The following is a 21,728-nucleotide window of genomic DNA, read 5'->3' as shown; positions in this document are numbered from 1 at the left end:
TGGTCGTCATGAAAAAAAACATAAGGGGTAACACTGTTGTTTTTTATTGGTCGTCATGAAAAAAAACATAAGGGGTAACACTGTTGTTTTTTATTGGTCGTCATGAAAAAAAGCATAAAGGGTAACACTGTTGTCTTTGTCAAATAAAATATAAGGGGTAACACTGTTGTTTTTTTATTGGTCGTCATGAAAAAAAACATAAGGGAAATAATAGAAATACACACATACATTTTAATGACATGTATATCCTCTTTATTGAAGATTGATTATTGTGTATTGTCATCGCCTCAGTGGTGCAGTGGAGTGCACTCTGCCTAACCCACTGGAGACCGCGGCTCAATTTCTGTGGAAAACATAATATCTTTAATTTTAAACGTAATGCTATCATGTCTATTGCACTGTCATATATAACCTCCAACATCATTAAACTACAAATCTCAGTGGGAAGTGTAGAGAGCTGTGAGCTAACCACCAGGAGACCGGGGTTCTAGTCCGGTTGATCTCCTCTGTTGGAAGACGTATATTTCTATTTCATGCAAATTTTAAAGTCAAGTATAACCATTGTGTAGACTTGAATCGGTGTCTTGATGGTGCATTGATAAGTTTGGAGGTTAACGCTCTAAACAGCTCAGGTTCGGATCCCGGTAAAAACGTAGACAGGGGTACCACTATCATTATTATTTGGTCAACATGGAAAAAACATGAGGGGTAACTCTGTCGTTTTTTATCGGCCATCATGAAACAAACATAAGGGGTAACACTGTCGATATTTATCAAATAAAACATAGGGGGTAACACTGTTGTTTTTCTTTGGTCGTCATGAAAAAAAACATAAGGGGTAATACTGTTGTTTTTTACTGGTCGTCATGAAAAAAAACATAAGGGGTAACACTGTTGTTTTTTATTGGTCGTCATGAAAAAAAGCATAAAGGGTAACACTGTTGTCTTTGTCAAATAAAATATAAGGGGTAACACTGTTGTTTTTTTATTGGTCGTCATGAAAAAAAACATAAGGGAAATAATAGAAATACACACATACATTTTAATGACATGTATATCCTCTTTATTGATGATTGATTATTGTGTATTGTCATCGCCTCAGTGGTGCAGTGGAGTGCACTCTGCCTAACCCACTGGAGACCGCGGCTCAATTTCTGTGGAAAACATAATATCTTTAATTTTAAACGTAATGCTATCATGTCTATTGCACTGTCATATATAACCTCCGACTTCGTTAAACTACAAATCTCAGTGGGAAGTGTAGAGAGCTGTGAGCTAACCACCAGGAGACCGGGGTTCTAGTCCGGTTGATCTCCTCTGTTGGATGATGTATATTTCTATTTCATGCGAATTATAAAGTCAAGTATAACCATTGTGAAGACTAGAATCGGTGTCTTGATGGTGCATTGATAAGTTTGGAGGTTAACGCTCTGAACAGCTCAGGTTTGGATCCCCGTATAAACGTAGATAGGGGTACCACTATCATTTTTATTTGGTCAACATGGAATAAACATGAGGGGTAACTCTGTCGTTTTTTATCGGCCGTCATGAAATAAACATAAGGGGTAACACTGTCGATATTTATCAAATAAAACATAGGGGGTAACACTGTTGTTTTTCTTTGGTCGTCATGAAAAAAACCACAAGGGGTAACACTGTCGTTTTTTATTGGTCGTCATGAAAAAAAACATAAGGGGTAACACTGTTGTTTTTTATTGGTCGTCATGAAAAAAACCATAAGGGGTAACACTGTTGTTTTTTATTGGTCGTCATGAAAAAAAACATGCGGGGTAACTCTGTCGTTTTTTATCGGCCGTCATGAAATAAACATAAGGGGTAACACTGTCGATATTTATCAAATAAAACATAGGGGGTAACACTGTTTTTTTTCTTTGGTCGTCATGAAAAAAACCACAAGGGGTAACGCTGTCGTTTTTTATTGGTCGTCATGAAAAAAAACATAAGGGGTAACACTGTTGGTTTTTATTGGTCGTCATGAAAAAAAACATAAGGGGTAACACTGTTGTTTTTTATTGGTCGTCATGAAAAAAAACATAAGGGGTAAGACTTGTTTTTTATTGGTCGTCATGAAAAAAAACATAAGGGGTAACACTGTTGTTTTTTATTGGTCGTCATGAAAAAAAACATAAGGGGTAACACTGTTGTTTTTTATTGGTCGTCATGAAAAAAAGCATAAAGGGTAACACTGTTGTCTTTGTCAAATAAAATATAAGGGGTAACACTGTTGTTTTTTTATTGGTCGTCATGAAAAAAAACATAAGGGAAATAATAGAAATACACACATACATTTTAATGACATGTATATCCTCTTTATTGATGATTCATTAGTGTGTATTGTCATCGCCTCAGTGGTGCAGTGGAGTGCACTCTGCCTAACCCACTGGAGACCGCGGCTCAATTTCTGTGGAAAACATAAAATCTTTAATTTTAAACGTAATGCTATCATGTCTATTGCACTGTCATATATAACCTACAACATCATTAAACTACAAATCTCAGTGGGAAGTGTAGAGAGCTGTGAGCTAACCACCAGGAGACCGGGGTTCTAGTCCGGTTGATCTCCTCTGTTGGAAGACGTATATTTCTATTTCATGCGAATTATAAAGTCAAGTATAACCATTGTGAAGACTTGAATCGGTGTCTTGATGGTGCATTGATAAGTTTGGAGGTTAACGCTCTAAACAGCTCAGGTTCGGATCCCGGTAAAAACGTAGACAGGGGTACCACTATCATTTTTATTTGGTCAACATGGAAAAAACATGAGGGGTAACTCTGTCGTTTTTTATCGGCCGTCATGAAACAAACATAAGGGGTAACACTGTCGTTTTTTATTGGTCGTCATGAAAAAAAACATAAGGGGTAACACTGTTGTTTTTTACTGGTCTTCATGAAAAAAAACATAAGGGGTAACACTGTTGTTTTTCATTGGTCGTAATGAAAAAAAACATAAGGGGTAACACTGTTGTTTTTTATTGGTCGTCATGAAAAAAAACATGCGGGGTAACTGTCGTTTTTTATCGGCCGTCATGAAATAAACATAAGGGGTAACACTGTCGATATTTATCAAATAAAACATAGGGGGTAACACTGTTGTTTTTCTTTGGTCGTCATGAAAAAAACCACAAGGGGTAACACTGTCGTTTTTATTGGTCGTCATGAAAAAAAACATAAGGGGTAACACTGTTGTTTTTTACTGGTCGTCATGAAAAAAAACATAAGGGGTAACACTGTCGATATTTATCAAATAAAACATAGGGGGTAACACTGTTGTTTTTCTTTGGTCGTCATGAAAAAAAACATAAGGGGTAAGACTGTTGTTTTTTATTGGTCGTCATGAAAAAAAACATAAGGGGTAACACTGTGGTTTTTTACTGGTCGTCATGAAAAAAAACATAAGGGGTAACACTGTTGTTTTTTATTGGTCGTCATGAAAAAAAACATAAGGGGTAACACTGTTGTTTTTTAATGGTCGTCATGAAAAAAAACATAAGGGGTAACACTGTTGTTTTTTATTGGTCGTCATAAAAAAAAACATAAGGGGTAACACTGTTGTTTTTTATTGGTCGTCATAAAAAAAAACATAAGGGATAACACTGTTGTTTTTTATTGGTCGTCATGAAAAAAAACATAAGGGGTAAGACTATTGTTTTTTATTGGTCGTCATGAAAAAAAACATAAGGGGTAACACTGTTGTTTTTTACTGGTCGTCATGAAAAAAACCATAAGGGGTAACACTGTTGTTTTTTATTGGTCGTCATGAAAAAAAACATAAGGGGTAACGCTGTGGTTTTTTACTGGTCGTCATGAAAAAAAACATAAGGGGTAACACCGTTGTTTTTTATTGGTCGTCATGAAAAAAAACATAAGGGGTAACACTGTTGTTTTTTAATGGTCGTCATGAAAAAAAAAACATAAGGGGTAACACTGTTGTTTTTTATTGGTCGTCATGAAAAAAAACATAAGGGGTAACACTGTTGTTTTTTATTGGTCGTCATGAAAAAAAACATAAGGGGTAACTGTCGTTTTTTATCGGCCGTCATGAAATAAACATAAGGGGTAACACTGTCGATATTTATCAAATAAAACATAGGGGGTAACACTGTTGTTTTTCTTTGGTCGTCATGAAAAAAACCACAAGGGGTAACACTGTCGTTTTTATTGGTCGTCATGAAAAAAAACATAAGGGGTAACACTGTCGATATTTATCAAATAAAACATAGGGGGTAACACTGTTGTTTTTCTTTGGTCGTCATGAAAAAAAACATAAGGGGTAAGACTGTTGTTTTTTATTGGTCGTCATGAAAAAAAACATAAGGGGTAACACTGTGGTTTTTTACTGGTCGTCATGAAAAAAAACATAAGGGGTAACACTGTTGTTTTTTATTGGTCGTCATAAAAAAAAACATAAGGGGTAACACTGTTGTTTTTTATTGGTCGTCATAAAAAAAAACATAAGGGATAACACTGTTGTTTTTTATTGGTCGTCATGAAAAAAAACATAAGGGGTAAGACTATTGTTTTTTATTGGTCGTCATGAAAAAAAACATAAGGGGTAACACTGTTGTTTTTTACTGGTCGTCATGAAAAAAACCATAAGGGGTAACACTGTTGTTTTTTATTGGTTGTCATGAAAAAAAACATAAGGGGTAACGCTGTGGTTTTTTACTGGTCGTCATGAAAAAAAACATAAGGGGTAACACCGTTGTTTTTTATTGGTCGTCATGAAAAAAAACATAAGGGGTAACACTGTTGGTTTTTATTGGTCGTCATGAAAAAAAACATAAGGGGTAACACTGTTGTTTTTTATTGGTCGTCATGAAAAAAAACATAAGGGGTAAGACTTGTTTTTTATTGGTCGTCATGAAAAAAAACATAAGGGGTAACACTGTTGTTTTTTATTGGTCGTCATGAAAAAAAACATAAGGGGTAACACTGTTGTTTTTTATTGGTCGTCATGAAAAAAAGCATAAAGGGTAACACTGTTGTCTTTGTCAAATAAAATATAAGGGGTAACACTGTTGTTTTTTTATTGGTCGTCATGAAAAAAAACATAAGGGAAATAATAGAAATACACACATACATTTTAATGACATGTATATCCTCTTTATTGATGATTCATTAGTGTGTATTGTCATCGCCTCAGTGGTGCAGTGGAGTGCACTCTGCCTAACCCACTGGAGACCGCGGCTCAATTTCTGTGGAAAACATAAAATCTTTAATTTTAAACGTAATGCTATCATGTCTATTGCACTGTCATATATAACCTACAACATCATTAAACTACAAATCTCAGTGGGAAGTGTAGAGAGCTGTGAGCTAACCACCAGGAGACCGGGGTTCTAGTCCGGTTGATCTCCTCTGTTGGAAGACGTATATTTCTATTTCATGCGAATTATAAAGTCAAGTATAACCATTGTGAAGACTTGAATCGGTGTCTTGATGGTGCATTGATAAGTTTGGAGGTTAACGCTCTAAACAGCTCAGGTTCGGATCCCGGTAAAAACGTAGACAGGGGTACCACTATCATTTTTATTTGGTCAACATGGAAAAAACATGAGGGGTAACTCTGTCGTTTTTTATCGGCCGTCATGAAACAAACATAAGGGGTAACACTGTCGTTTTTTATTGGTCGTCATGAAAAAAAACATAAGGGGTAACACTGTTGTTTTTTACTGGTCTTCATGAAAAAAAACATAAGGGGTAACACTGTTGTTTTTCATTGGTCGTAATGAAAAAAAACATAAGGGGTAACACTGTTGTTTTTTATTGGTCGTCATGAAAAAAAACATGCGGGGTAACTGTCGTTTTTTATCGGCCGTCATGAAATAAACATAAGGGGTAACACTGTCGATATTTATCAAATAAAACATAGGGGGTAACACTGTTGTTTTTCTTTGGTCGTCATGAAAAAAACCACAAGGGGTAACACTGTCGTTTTTATTGGTCGTCATGAAAAAAAACATAAGGGGTAACACTGTTGTTTTTTACTGGTCGTCATGAAAAAAAACATAAGGGGTAACACTGTCGATATTTATCAAATAAAACATAGGGGGTAACACTGTTGTTTTTCTTTGGTCGTCATGAAAAAAAACATAAGGGGTAAGACTGTTGTTTTTTATTGGTCGTCATGAAAAAAAACATAAGGGGTAACACTGTGGTTTTTTACTGGTCGTCATGAAAAAAAACATAAGGGGTAACACTGTTGTTTTTTATTGGTCGTCATGAAAAAAAACATAAGGGGTAACACTGTTGTTTTTTAATGGTCGTCATGAAAAAAAACATAAGGGGTAACACTGTTGTTTTTTATTGGTCGTCATAAAAAAAAACATAAGGGGTAACACTGTTGTTTTTTATTGGTCGTCATAAAAAAAAACATAAGGGATAACACTGTTGTTTTTTATTGGTCGTCATGAAAAAAAACATAAGGGGTAAGACTATTGTTTTTTATTGGTCGTCATGAAAAAAAACATAAGGGGTAACACTGTTGTTTTTTACTGGTCGTCATGAAAAAAACCATAAGGGGTAACACTGTTGTTTTTTATTGGTCGTCATGAAAAAAAACATAAGGGGTAACGCTGTGGTTTTTTACTGGTCGTCATGAAAAAAAACATAAGGGGTAACACCGTTGTTTTTTATTGGTCGTCATGAAAAAAAACATAAGGGGTAACACTGTTGTTTTTTAATGGTCGTCATGAAAAAAAAAACATAAGGGGTAACACTGTTGTTTTTTATTGGTCGTCATGAAAAAAAACATAAGGGGTAACACTGTTGTTTTTTATTGGTCGTCATGAAAAAAAACATAAGGGGTAACTGTCGTTTTTTATCGGCCGTCATGAAATAAACATAAGGGGTAACACTGTCGATATTTATCAAATAAAACATAGGGGGTAACACTGTTGTTTTTCTTTGGTCGTCATGAAAAAAACCACAAGGGGTAACACTGTCGTTTTTATTGGTCGTCATGAAAAAAAACATAAGGGGTAACACTGTCGATATTTATCAAATAAAACATAGGGGGTAACACTGTTGTTTTTCTTTGGTCGTCATGAAAAAAAACATAAGGGGTAAGACTGTTGTTTTTTATTGGTCGTCATGAAAAAAAACATAAGGGGTAACACTGTGGTTTTTTACTGGTCGTCATGAAAAAAAACATAAGGGGTAACACTGTTGTTTTTTATTGGTCGTCATAAAAAAAAACATAAGGGGTAACACTGTTGTTTTTTATTGGTCGTCATAAAAAAAAACATAAGGGATAACACTGTTGTTTTTTATTGGTCGTCATGAAAAAAAACATAAGGGGTAAGACTATTGTTTTTTATTGGTCGTCATGAAAAAAAACATAAGGGGTAACACTGTTGTTTTTTACTGGTCGTCATGAAAAAAACCATAAGGGGTAACACTGTTGTTTTTTATTGGTTGTCATGAAAAAAAACATAAGGGGTAACGCTGTGGTTTTTTACTGGTCGTCATGAAAAAAAACATAAGGGGTAACACCGTTGTTTTTTATTGGTCGTCATGAAAAAAAACATAAGGGGTAACACTGTTGTTTTTTAATGGTCGTCATGAAAAAAAACATAAGGGGTAACACTGTTGTTTTTTATTGGTCGTCATGAAAAAAAACATAAGGGGTAACACTGTTGTTTTTTATTGGTCGTCATGAAAAAAAGCATAAAGGGTAACACTGTTGTCTTTGTCAAATAAAATATAAGGGGTAACACTGTTGTTTTTTTATTGGTCGTCATAAAAAAAAACATAAGGGAAATAATAGAAATACACTCATACATTTTAATGACTTGTATATCCTCTTTATTGATGATTGATTATTGTGTATTGTCATCGCCTCAGTGGTGCAGTGGAGTGCACTCTGCCTAACCCACTGGAGACCGCGGCTCAATTTCTGTGGAAAACATAATAACGTTAATTTTAAACGTAATGCTATCATGTCTATTGCACTTTCATATATAACCTCCAACATCATTAAACTACAAATCTCAGTGGGAAGTTTAGAGAGCTGTGAGCTAACCACCAGGAGACCGGGGTTCTAGTCCGGTTGATCTCCTCTGTTGGAAGACGTATATTTCTATTTCATGCTAATTATAAAGTCAAGTATAACCATTGTGAAGACTTGTATCGGTGTCTTGATGGTGCATTGATAAGTTTGGAGGTTAACGCTCTGAACAGCTCAGGTTCGGATCCCCGTAAAAACGTAGATAGGGGTACCACTTTCATTTTTATTTGGTCAACATGGAAAAAACATGAGGGGTAACTCTGTCGTTTTTTATCGGCCGTCATGAAATAAACATAAGGGGTAACACTGTCGATATTTATCAAATAAAACATAGGGGGTAACACTGTTGTTTTTCTTTGGTCGTCATGAAAAAAACCACAGGGTGTAACACTGTCGTTTTTTATTGGTCGTCATGGAAAAAAACATAAGGGGTAACACTGTTGTTTTTTATTGGTCGTCATGAAAAAAACCATAAGGGGTAACACTGTTGTTTTTTATTGGTCGTCATGAAAAAAAACATAAGGGGTAACACTGTTTTTTTTTATTGGTCGTCATGAAAAAAAACATAAGGGGTAACACTTGTTTTTTATTGGTCGTCATGAAAAAAAACATGCGGGGTAACTGTCGTTTTTTATCGGCCGTCATGAAACAAACATAAGGGGTAACACTGTCGATATTTATCAAATAAAACATAGGGGGTAACACTGTTGTTTTTCTTTGGTCGTCATGAAAAAAACCACAAGGGGTAACACTGTCGTTTTTTATTAGTCGTCATGAAAAAAAACATAAGGGGTAACACTGTTGTTTTTCTTTGGTCGTCATGAAAAAAAACAAAAGGGGTAACACTGTTGTTTTTTATTGGTCGTCATGAAAAAAACCATAAGGGGTTACACTGTTGTTTTTTATTGGTCGTCATGAAAAAAAACATAAGGGGTAACACTGCTGTTTTTTATTGGTCGTCATGAAAAAAAACATAAGGGGTAACACTGTTGTTTTTTATTGGTTTTCATGAAAAAAAGCATAAAGGGTAACACTGTTGTCTTTGTCAAATAAAACATAAGGGGTAACACTGTTGTTTTTTATTGGTCGTCATGAAAAAAACCATAAGGGGTAACACTGTTGTTTTTTATTGGTCGTCATGAAAAAAAACATAAGGGGTAACACTGTTGTTTTTTATTGGTCGTCATAAAAAAAAACATAAGGGGTAACACTGTTGTTTTTTATTGGTCGTCATGAAAAAAAACATGCGGGGTAACTCTGTCGTTTTTTATCGGCTGTCATGAAATAAACATAAGGGGTAACACTGTCGATATTTATCAAATAAAACATAGGGGGTAACACTGTTGTTTTTCTTTGGTCGTCATGAAAAAGACCACAAGGGGTAACACTGTCGTTTTTTATTGGTCGTCATGAAAAAAAACAAACGGGGTAACACTGTTGTTTTTTATTGGTCGTCATGAAAAAAACCATAAGGGGTAACACTGTTCTTTTTTATTGGTCGTCATGAAAAAAAACATAAGGGGTAACACTGTTGTTTTTTATTGGTCGTCATAAAAAAAAACATAAGGGGTGACACTGTTGTTTTTTATTGGTCGTCATGAAAAAAAACATAAGGGGTAACACTGTTGTTTTTTATTGGTCGTCATGAAAAAAAACATAAGGGGTAACACTGTTGTTTTTTATTGGTCGTCATGAAAAAAAACATAAGGGGTAAGACTGTTGTTTTTTATTGGTCGTCATGAAAAAAAACCATAAGGGGTAAGACTGTTGTTTTTTATTGGTCGTCATGAAAAAAAAACATAAGGGGTAACACTGTTGGTTTTTATTGGTCGTCATGAAAAAAAACATAAGGGGTAACACTGTTGTTTTTTATTGGTCGTCATGAAAAAAAACATAAGGGGTAACACTGTTGTTTTTTACTGGTCGTCATGAAAAAAAACATAAGGGGTAACACTGTTGTTTTTTATTGGTCGTCATGAAAAAAAACATAAGGGGTAACACTGTTGTTTTTTATTGGTCGTCATGAAAAAAAGCATAAAGGGTAACACTGTTGTCTTTGTCAAATAAAATATAAGGGGTAACACTGTTGTTTTTTTATTGGTCGTCATGAAAAAAAAAACATAAGGGAAATAATAGAAATAAACACATACATTTTAATGACTTGTATATCCTCTTTATTGATGATTGATTATTGTGTATTGTCATCGCCTCAGTGGTGCAGTGGAGTGCACTCTGCCTAACCCACTGGAGACCGCGGCTCAATTTCTGTGGAAAACATAATAACTTTAATTTTAAACGTAATGCTATCATGTCTATTGCACTGTCATATATAACCTCCGACATCATTAAACTACAAATCTCAGTGGGAAGTTCAGAGAGCTGTGAGCTAACCACCAGGAGACCGGGGTTCTAGTCCGGTTGATCTCCTCTGTTGGAAGACGTATATTTCTATTTCATGCTAATTATAAAGTCAAGTATAACCATTGTGAAGACTTGAATTGGTGTCTTGATGGTGCATTGATAAGTTTGGAGGTTAACGCTCTGAACAGCGCAGGTTCGGATCCCCGTAAAAACGTAGATAGGGGTACCACTATCATTTTTATTTGGTCAACATGGAAAAAACATGAGGGGTAACTCTGTCTTTTTTTTATCGGCCGTCATGAAATAAACATAAGGGGTAACACTGTCGATATTTATCAAATAAAACATAGGGGGTAACACTGTTGTTACCCCCAGCGGGCACGGGCGGCGGGCGCGTTCACGTATTTTGCGGTGCGACAAATGCTGCTCGAGTTGAAATATTTCAACTTTTCGGCAGCAAACGCGTGATGACAGCCACTGAGGCGTTGCCACTGAGGCGTTGCCACTGAGGCGTTGCCACTGAGGCGTTGCCACTGAGGCGTTGCCACTGAGGCGTTGCCACTGAGGCGTTGCCACTGAGGCGTTGCCACTGAGGCGTTGCCACTGAGGCGTTGCCACTGAGTGACATGCCGTAACAGCCAATCAGTGTTACTCCCTTGGAGTGACCTAGAGTTCACTACCGTTACATTTATTTAATAACTCGAAAAAACCCACAAATCAGCGTTCTGTAGTGTAGTTGTGTTTACAGTTAAACTAAACTATGAGTATGCTAAAGGGCTAGAATAACAACCCCAAACAAAACCCAGTTGGGTGCCAGGCAGCACCAGCCTTCCAGGCTCCGAATGGTCTCATGAACCCATAAACGACGGGCATTCCGACGTCTCTCCCTCTTCCACAACAGGTAAAGACATGCAATGCTCGAAATGTCGGCCATGGTTGTGAATGAATTCAGAAGCACCGCGGGCAAAACTTGCCGTGCCGCGAAACTTCGCCGTGCCGCGAAACTTCCCGCGCTGCAAAACTGCAGCGCTGTTTTGCAGCAAAACCTTTACTGCGCCGCAAAACCTTTGCTGCGCCGCAAAACTTTTGCTGCGCCGCCAAACTTGATTTGCTGCGCCGCAAAACTTCGGCGACAACATAGTTCTGAAATTGTAGATTCTTGTTTAATATAGTTATTAGCTCTAGTGGAAAAGTTACATAGTGCAGGTTTAACCATTTCAATATTTGGGCGCACTGACTACAAATCCTGAGCCCTGTGATTATTAATGACTATTTCTATATCAGATCATTGTAAATATCAACAGGAGCTTCTGGGGTATGGGGAAACAATTATGATTAGGTATTTGGTTAGGCTCTGACACTCCCCACTATATGTTTAAGTCCTTATCAAGCCATGACTACAGTTAAGTTGCTATTTGCTTAAATCTACTATAGTTTGAGTTTTAATTGGGTTGTTCAAATAATAGTTTGACGACTTCTGTTGCAAATTCTGGATTTGGGGGGAAGGGGTGTTATTGGAATTTAATTATGATTATCCGACACGCCCAGTGCTTCCATGCCATTGGTTAGCCGTACATCTCATGCCAATGACTTCATTTTTAATAGGTGTGGGTTTTAAAATTTCATTTGGATGGGTCTGGAATAGATAGGCAGTGGCGTTTCTACATGTAAAAAACAGGTGGGGCTAGGCTAACTTTTTTTGTTCTTTTAAATGATGAACCAGTGTTTGTGACGTCACCCGTTTATTTTCACAGTCGTGGCGAACTTTGTAGATGTTGACTCCGCCTGCTCCCGGCTATCCTGCACAACACAGGACTGTATGTAAAAATCTAGTACAACATCTGACCTGTGAATGGCATTCATACGCTAAACAGCATCTAAACTGCAGAAATCATTCAACAAAAATGGTAGACCCCTTCACTTTTGTTAGTGTTTCTACTGGCTTTTCAGGCATACAGACATCCATCCAAACAAATTATGGGGCATTTTTATTCCCCCTCCACCAAAATCCTTAACCTTGGAGTTATCCTGGACCCCACTCTCTCTCTTCCTCCCCCATATTAACCATATTACCAAACCTGCCTTTTTCCACCTCCGAAACATCGCCCGCCTCCGCCCCAAGCTGTCAACTACCGCTGCTGCGACACTCATCCACGCTTTAATTTCATCCAGGCTTGACTACTGCAATGGTCTTCTCTACGGCACCACCAACAAGGTCCTCAAAAAACTTCAATATGTCCAGAACTCAGCTGCACACCTCCTCACTGGTACCCGCTCCAGAGAACACATCACACCTGTCCTCCGTGAACTCCATTGGCTTCCAATTAAACACAGAATCAACTTCAAAATCGTACTCATCACCTACAAGGCCCTCAACAGCCTAGCCCCCCCCCCCCTACCTTGCCGACCTCCTCCATCACCACGCCCCCTCCCGATTCCTCAGGTCCATCTCTGCCAACCTGCTACAAGTTCCACGGACTAAGCGCTGGACTTGGGGTGATCGGGCCTTCTCAGTTGCTGCCCCCACCCTTTGGAATTCACTCCCCTCCCAAATCAAAGTCTCTCCAACCCTCTCTTCTTTCAAATCTGCACTCAAAACATACCTTTTCACACTAGCCTTCCCCACCTAACTCCCACCTTATTCTTCATGTTTAACCTCTGTTTTTCTTTATCCAGTCTGTCTTACATAGTTTTGATAGGGCAATATGTAAAGCGTCTTAGAGTACCATATTAAGCGCTATATAAATTTCATTTATTATTATTATTATTATTCATAACCGCATTGGGTAGAAGCAAACAGTGAATTAATTAAGCATTCTTTCTACGTAAATTGTCATTAATAAGCAGAAGGGTTCTGCTTCAGGCCTCATCTGCCTTTTTCGAGGTGTATGTGTGCACATATAATCATACATTATACTGTATATATATATATATATATATAGGCCTACAGTATGTGTGTGTGTGTATGTGTATATACTGTATATACATACACATATGTGCATGTATGCTTAATAAAGAGGCTATTGATTGCTTTCTAACTATTCTAATTCTCTGGTCTAACTACAATGCTGTCCCACATCCTCCTCTTCTCTATAAGCACAATGTCTAATGGCTCTGCCTCTGCTGCTGTTCACTTGCTCACATCCTCTTCCTCCCTCCACACTCCTCTCCCGAAGCGGCCTCTAGTGATGACTCACACCTCCTCGCCTTGCTGCCACACGTTGCCATGGCGACGTCCCCAGATGTATTTCTCTCCACGAATGCAACCGTGGATGAATGGAAGGACAGAGTGGAGAAAAAAAAAGCTGAGTCACACAAAGTCAAGAGGCATACGTCCCCCACCGTGCCGTCTCACATGCAGAGCCCTCTATTCTCACATTCACACGCTTGTTGATCTGTAGCGTGATTAACACGTAAAGGGTTTTGTAGACAGGACTACGTAGGACTACACATGGCGATGTAAACATAAGGGAATGTAGGCCTACGCGTACAGGGGGATGTACACTTTAAGTGTAATGCAGGCCTACAAATACACAATATTGGGTGAATCATTCTGCCACCGACATTTAGTCAACCATTCTAAAGGTTTCTTCCATTTTAAAGTTGTAATGCCAAACCGGGGCTCATTCTAATTTAAAAATCCACATTCCTCAATGCCGTTGAAGGCTCCGTTCACTATCATGGGCCCTTCACAACTTCCGGCGGTGAATTATATTTGATAATTCACGGTTGTGGAATTACCGAACTATCACTCTGCAAGTAGTACTGTAATTTATCATCCCCGGCGTACTCGGTTGCCAAGCGACGTCAACGTCTTTTGCAGACTATTTCTCTGCTGATCAACACTACGAATTCTGGTAACAAATAAATTGTAAAAAGACACACCGTGTGAAGTGATTTTTTTGGTTTGACAAGTAGCCGTGTAATAAGCAGGATTGTGTAAAGAACGTCGCCGGTCATTATCGAAAATAAGCCCCTTCAGGGCAAACAGGACACCTCCGCTGCGCATCGGTGTCCTGTTCGCCCTGTCTGGGCTTATTTTCCCGATAATGACCGGCGTTCTATACATTTATCTGTTACATAATTCACCGCCGGAAGTTGTGAAGGCCCATGCAAGTGAACGGCGCGTTCCACAGCATTGAGAAGAGCCGTGTAATGAGATAAGATAATGATGGGGAAGAAATTTCTCTTGCTTGCGGAGTGTTTCTCTTATTAAAAATTAATTATGTAATCATAATGTATCAAATTCTTTATTTCATGTTATTGTTTTTATATCAAATTAAATGTTAACTTTCAGTTTTAAATCTAAATGAATGCTGCCCGACTCAGCAAATGAAATGCAGGATAACACATGATTACTGAAATTGCCGTTTCCAGTGTTCAATAACCTTGAATCGCATAGTTACCCCAAGTCGGCTGAATTATTGAATGTCTTCTCCAAAGTATCCCCCAATTCAGTGCCGCCTATGCTGCACCTGTCACTGCAATAGTCGCCCTCTGGTGCAGCTGCTGTCAGACTAGTTGGATTATACTCATTGACTTGTCTCCCAACCAGTCACACACAGCTTACAGGGGATGCTGGCAGCAAACCAGCAATTACATGTCGGCAGTCTTCACAATCACATACACACGCGCACACACACGCACATACGCATTAAAACAAGTGCACAGACAAGTATCACCAACACCACACCGCCTCTACCGAAACTTAGGATATAAGTTCCCATGGAAACCATGGGGGGCTAGAGAGGGGCTTGTTTCCCTGGGCAATGAAGAGCAAATGAGGCTAAGGAATGGTTTCCTCACTCAACCCAGGAAAACAAAACAAAGAGTGAGAGAGAGAGAGAGAGAGAGAGAGAGAGAGAGAGAGAGAGAGAGAGAGAGAGAGAGAGAGAGGGAGAGAGAGAGAGAGAGAGAGAGAGAGAGAGAGAGAGAGAGAGAGAGAGAGAGAGAGAGAGAGAGAGAAAGAGAGAGAGAGAGAGAGAGAGAGCGAGAGAGGTGGGTGTGAAATAGTAGGAGCAGGAAAGGCTAGAGGGTTTGCAAAAGCTAACTTATTAATGTCATTTGTGTATTGTTATTTATAATGCCTCCAATTAATCTGCCAAAAGAAAAACATGTGGCTCTTTAGAGGTTGATGGTCTGGTTTGGTGAACAGTCAGTTATTTTAATGACTAATAATATGTGCTTTTCTCCTGTCTTCTCTTTCTGCGTCTCATTATGTTAGGTCTCCATGGTAACCTAACTAAATGATGTCATGTAGAAAATGCAAGAATGTTGTTCGAATTGTAATGTAAATTATGACCTTCGACCTTGACTCTGTGGAGCAGTGGAAGACCTGGGTTCAATCGAGTCAGGTGAGGGCAGTCTCCATGGAAACCTCGTTGGCAGACAGATAATAGTTACTAGTAAAGTGTTGAAAGAGACAAAAACAAACAACAAGTTTGGATTTCAATCTACTTTAATTGATTAATTCACCAGGCTGGTTCCCTTTTACAATGACTCAGCAGTAATTCTAGTTTTACAATTGAGATAAAGAGAGAAAGAGAGACAGAGATACAGAATATTACAATGTCCAAAATGAGAAACTAACAGAATTACAAGTAGTACAGCGTCCTCTAAACATTTTCATAGGTTAAACCATAAAAGCACAGCCCAGTATTATATTCGGCAATTTCAATGCCAGTTAAGACAATAAGCTTTTTTTTCTTCCAAATATACCTCTTTAAAATATCTTGAAATAGATATTTAAATCAAATTATCACATTCAGGCATATAACTAAATATTTCACATGCAGAAAGGTTAGATGGACGAATGACACTGTTGTGGTCTATTGGTTTCCTTATATTTACTGTCGGCGTGATCATGGATTTGAATGTCGTGTTGTTTGAGTCAGCAGTATGTGTCGATATCTGTTGTCAGAGCTCTGCAGTGTTGAGCAAATATTTAAAATCAGCTAAAATGACAAGAAGGATAACATCTTTCAGGGATTTTTGTAAGATGTACTATTGAATCTGTTTTAGTCTGCATGTGTTTCAAGTCATATTCAGGAAAAGGAAAATGTTACAGATGCAGTTAGTACTCTTGTCACTGTGACAATATTGTTCATTGCGGAATCCCACTTGATTTCTGAAATAGCAAAAAAAAAATATTTTGGGAGGTAGGGTTGCAACTGAAACCACCATCACTTAACAGATGTCCCGTGTTGATGTTCCAGTCAGAACCCCGACACAACACTTCAGCCCAGCCTCCTCTCTCTGTAACATCCTATTTTGGGAAAAGGTTAAAGATTGGGATCCTTGTTCATTGCTTTGATCCAGCAATATTCCGATCCTACATTCAGAAAAATAGCCTATTTTTGTTTATATTATTATTATTTCACAGCTAGATAGCAATGCCCTAGGAGTCACAGGTTCCTAAGACCAACGATTTGGATTCCGCCAACATAAAATCTCTTTCAAGACTTATTCAACCATCTTAAAAAAAATGAAAGAAATCATTCAAAAACAATCATTTAACAAATCCTCTTTTTTTCTCCCTGTACATTATACATCCCATACAGCATTGAAAAACGTGTTCACTTCATACTTGGCCACACCTTAGTCTCTCTTGGGCATAATGGAAAATATCTCTGTCTGAACCGCCACATATAGCATACATAAAGGCTTATTTCAGTGTGTTGACAGGGAAAGCGTGAATAAAGTGCAAAATCTTTACTAAAAGTCTTAAAGACTTGTTGATATGTTGGCTCATCTATTGTAGTACACTTGCACAGTGGGCCAAGCAGGGTAACACGCCTTCCAGTAAGTTGTTGGGGATAATGGAAGCTGGTTTATTTGAAGTAGTCCTCAGTTAATTGATCCTAAGCCTTATTAATGAGGCATGCAATGTTTTAACGATAATAAACAGCAATCACATGAGCTTACGAGGAGTTTTTTCTTTTCAGGACCTTTGGGGTGACAATATTTTATTTCAGTCAGTTCACCCCAGCCTGGCCCATAGCTAGCCTCAACTCTGCCTCTCAGAAACAATTGCTATGTAAACAGAAAGTTGAGTTTTAACCTCAAAGAGCCAACTCTGAGAAGAATGTTTTGTCTATGTAATTTTAGAGTCATTAAATGTCAATGATCCGACTACAAATCATTTGACAGTATAAGCTTAGAGAGTTAAACTACGTCTTGTTTACGATCACAATACAATAAGAACATAACACAAACCCTTTTGAAGACATAGAAATGTCGTTATAGGCTTGTAAAAAAAAAAAAAAAGCAGCTCTCTTTAGTATGTATTTGTATAACTATTGTTAATACCTTCCATAACTCTGTTCTGTATGACTGTGATCACATTCATGATCATCCATGATCAATATCACTGATAACTGTTCATTTAAAGTTAAACAAATCCTTCATTTTTCTTGTAACTCTAAGTTGGAGGCAATTGTGGAGATCATTATTTATATCAAATATTGCGTTATGCCACATATCTTCCAACTTTTGTATTTATAATGATAATAACACATAACGGGGCTTATCCTATGACACACAACACATCCAACATCACAACAGCTTCCCCCCAAAAAAGTGCATTCTTGCTTGGTGCAAATCCTTGCTTCTTAACATTCATATACGTTCATTTCTGTTCCTGTGGATAACTTTGAATATAATCTTTGACAAATGCGTCCATTCTTCTCTCCGGTTACTGATACAGATCTGCATCAGAAATGTAAATAATATCAAAAAATCGTTGTCTTGTGATCACAACGTGTTGGGTGGGGAAATGTTGCAGAGTGTGAATATGTGAACTGGTTGGTCCTCAAAGTCTTCCTACGTGACTCATTTGAGTGGGTTTACCCTGCGTTCGATCCCTGGTTCAGGTTTGGCTGACGTGCAGCCTGTAAAATAGCCCAGCCTCCTACCACCACTTGAAAGGCACATATGAGCCTCCTCCTTCCACATCATCTCATACATATGAATGGAAGCAACCAATAAATACAAACTCCATCGCATAATATCCACCCCCCGGGATTGACATGATACGGTCCAAGGTCACTCGCTTTCATCACTCGGTGATATTTAAGACAGGCGCTATATTAAGTCGTTGAGACAGGAAAGTTGTGTATCATCGCTTTAAATGTTCACGGTCTAAAATGCACGACAGAACAAACGATCCCTTCAAGATCATTATTTACCATTACAACATGTCAATTGTTTAACATCTGTAATGTTAGAATGGACTGTGTGTGTGTTTGTATAAATGTATATATATATATATATATATATATATATATATGCATTTATACAAATGTGTATATATATTCATATATATGTACATATTTATATATATAGATACATACACACGCAGTACATTCATAAAACAAAGACCTTGACAATGACTTAAGCTATTCAAAGAAAGGAACCATCAAAGCCAGCAGTTATTATAAGTATACAATCCCATTAGCTCGTCACAAACAGCCTTTTCTTTTTTCATGGTATATAGCCAGAACAGGGCTGTGACCTATCTGTTGCACTGCAGTGTTCCCCAAGGCAGGCCCTATAATGACGACATGTCAACCAGATGCAACTCCTGAACTAAATTCGGAAAGAGTCCGAGCTAGGTTTCAAGCATCATGCACCAGCTAAGCAGTAAACGCCGCGAGGAAATACTTTAGAATGGTATTTCTTGAGAAGCGCTAACACCAGGCACTTTCTACAGTTGCCCAACAAAAGACAGTATATTTATATTTTTTGTATATAAGTAACATTACCGTTTGTTGTCTATGGATTTATCCAGACGATAACGTGAAGCACTGTAGACTAGCAGTTGCTTGCACATCAAGGTAAAGATATTATCTTACGGAAAATTATGCTATGACTTTGGAACAACATAAAAATAATACAATATCAAACACCATACACAAACCTATTAATCAAGTTGCTGATTGTGAAATTTTAGATTCTGATCGATATCTGAATGATTTTGGTGATTTCAATGACTGCGGAAGTTTTCCACCAACTAGAGTTAATTAGCAGTGGTTTAACTAACAGCGGTTTTTGGCACTTGTTTCGTCAAATAGATTTGTGTATTTCATGTACACAAGTACATTAACTAAAAAATATTGTCTTTCTACAATTCTACAAGTTATATATAGAACTAGTAGAGTAGTATGACAATAAAGTGATTTGGGGGAAAAACTGAAGATGAATCTAGTCTCCATAGTGGCTTAAGCCCATGAGTTAATTCAGATAGAAAACAAACCAACAAGCAAATCACAAATAAACAACATTATTTTTAGAACACCAGAGATGGTCAAATCCATTTAATCTTAGCTAATGCAAATGAGTTGAATAGTACTGCAGCTAATGCAGTAGAGGCTGCTTTCATAACGGGGAGATGAGGCGGACCGTCAAGGAGCAGAGAGTGCTCCCGCCTCTCCACCCAGCCTGTGACAGAGAACCGGCGAGGGAGGAGGAGAGGAGGAGGAGGGTGGGGGGAGGCTGAGAATGGGAGAGGGGGAAGTGGGGGGGGGGGAGGATGGGAGAGGAGGAGCTCTGGAGGAGGAGGTTCAGAACTCGATCTTGCAGGCGGGGAAGGACTCGTCCTGCATGACCACGGTGCTGCTGGAGGCCAGCACCATGATGTTGAGCTCCTGCTGCTTCTCGTGGGTCTGCTGGTACCACTCCCGCGTCACCTCCGTGTCATGGGTGGGGATCAGAGTCACCTGGTGGGGAGAGAGAGGGATAGAGAGAGAGAGAGAGAGAGAGAGAGAGAGAGAGAGAGAGAGAGAGAGAGAGAGAGAGAGAGAGAGAGAGAGAGAGAGAGAGAGAGAGAGAGAGAGAGAGAGAGAGAGAGAGAGAGAGAGAGAGAGAGAGAGAGAGAGAGCGAGAGTATCAAATTAAAGATGCTGTAGTGAGTCTGCTATTAGTGAGTGAAATGCTCTGGGAGAGTATCTGCTCTGGTTGCCTGGGTGCTTGCCTCTGTATGAGACCATTTCAATATCAGACCGCTCCCGGCTCATTCCTGCTCTCTTGACCTCTGAATCTCTTCCCTGATTGATTTTCGGTGAATCCTCCTTGCCTGTCTATCACATTCACGCACACAACTTGACCATAGCTCATGTGCATGAGAGCAGCACCTCATGATGGCCAAACAGGGAGGGAGGGAGGGTCTTTCTGGGACGTTATAATTCATGGTCAAAGTCAAATGACGCCCCGAAGCAAAAGCTTCGTAGCTTTACATGACACACCGTTTGGATACACATGATCTGTGTACTCCATAGACTAATGCAGACATCAAAATCTTTCAATATTCTATCGATCACAATTACACTTGAGAAGTGGTCAGGGACTCTACGCCCCATGGGGACATAGAGGCTACCCCCCTTAATAAGTGATAAGTGTGTGTGTGTGTGTGTGTGTGTGTGTGTGTGTGTGTGTGTGTGTGTGTGTGTGTGTGTGTGTGTGTGTGTGTGTGTGTGTGTGTGTGTGTGTGTGTGTGTGTGTGTGTGTCTGTGTCTGTGTCTGTGTCTGTGTCTGTGTCTGTGTGTTAGCCAATGCAGATAATATGAATCTAGATAATGCCATATATCCGGATTGCAGTCCAAAACCAATCTTATTCAACCATTGCAGCTAAAGGTTAGCAAGCCCCATCAGCTTTGGGTGTGCTGTCTTAACCACAACCGACTACTCCTCTGACCGAGCCATGATCTCTCACTAGGAAAGCTTAACTGAACTGACTGGAGTGGATGGATATATGGGGGGACCAGCCCGTAAAGCATAACGTCCATTTACTGTAAAATAAAAGGATATATTTATACCACTTTAGCATATCCAGGATCTGGATGCATAAACAAAACATTAATCGGGGGAAATACATTGAAACAGTAGTCATTTCATCAGTCACACATAAACCACGCAGTTGATTATTAAACACTAAAACAATTAGGAATGCACTTTTCACTAGCTCCACTTTGCTCCATAGCAGAAGACCATTCATTTGGGGCGGTGGGAATATACATTATATCATGATTGCTTCAAGGGCATTTGTAAAAGAGCTACCTGTAGGTTGGAGCCCCAGTGGGACTTGCCCTCCAGCAGGGCATCCAGAACCCCACGGCTGGGCTCTGCACTGCCCGGGTCATTGCCGCTAACCACATAGTAAGACGCCCGGACCCTCTTGAAGAACTCCTGGTCCACGTTCTTGGCACTGCAGTGGTTGGGCACGTAGGCCAAGTCCACATAGATGGGTGGCCCAGAGGGTACTGCTGCACCTGCCTTTGGGGTGGTGTTCCCTGAAGCAGAATCCAAAGAACATTGAGAACATCACTGGGAAAATGATTCCACC

General features: G+C 38.8%; 1 protein-coding gene across 2 annotated transcripts in view; it reads right to left on the bottom strand.

Moving 5' to 3' along the window:
• Positions 1-15,830: 15,830 nt before the first annotated feature.
• map1ab (microtubule-associated protein 1Ab) overlaps positions 15,831-21,728 on the bottom strand; it is a 41,361-nt gene continuing 35,463 nt past the window's right edge. For both annotated transcript variants that reach the window (XM_060061724.1, XM_060061725.1), the window contains 2 exons: positions 21,443-21,675; positions 15,831-20,106 (listed from right to left, as the gene is read on the bottom strand). In XM_060061724.1, the coding sequence (XP_059917707.1) occupies positions 19,951-20,106; positions 21,443-21,675 (389 nt within the window). In that variant the 3' untranslated portion in view covers positions 15,831-19,950. The remainder of the gene's footprint in view (positions 20,107-21,442; positions 21,676-21,728) is intronic.

The sequence above is a fragment of the Gadus macrocephalus genome, chromosome 9 (assembly GCF_031168955.1).
Source record: "Gadus macrocephalus chromosome 9, ASM3116895v1".
NCBI classification, from domain to species: domain Eukaryota; kingdom Metazoa; phylum Chordata; class Actinopteri; order Gadiformes; family Gadidae; genus Gadus; species Gadus macrocephalus.
This window is presented reverse-complemented; position numbering and strand designations above follow the sequence as displayed.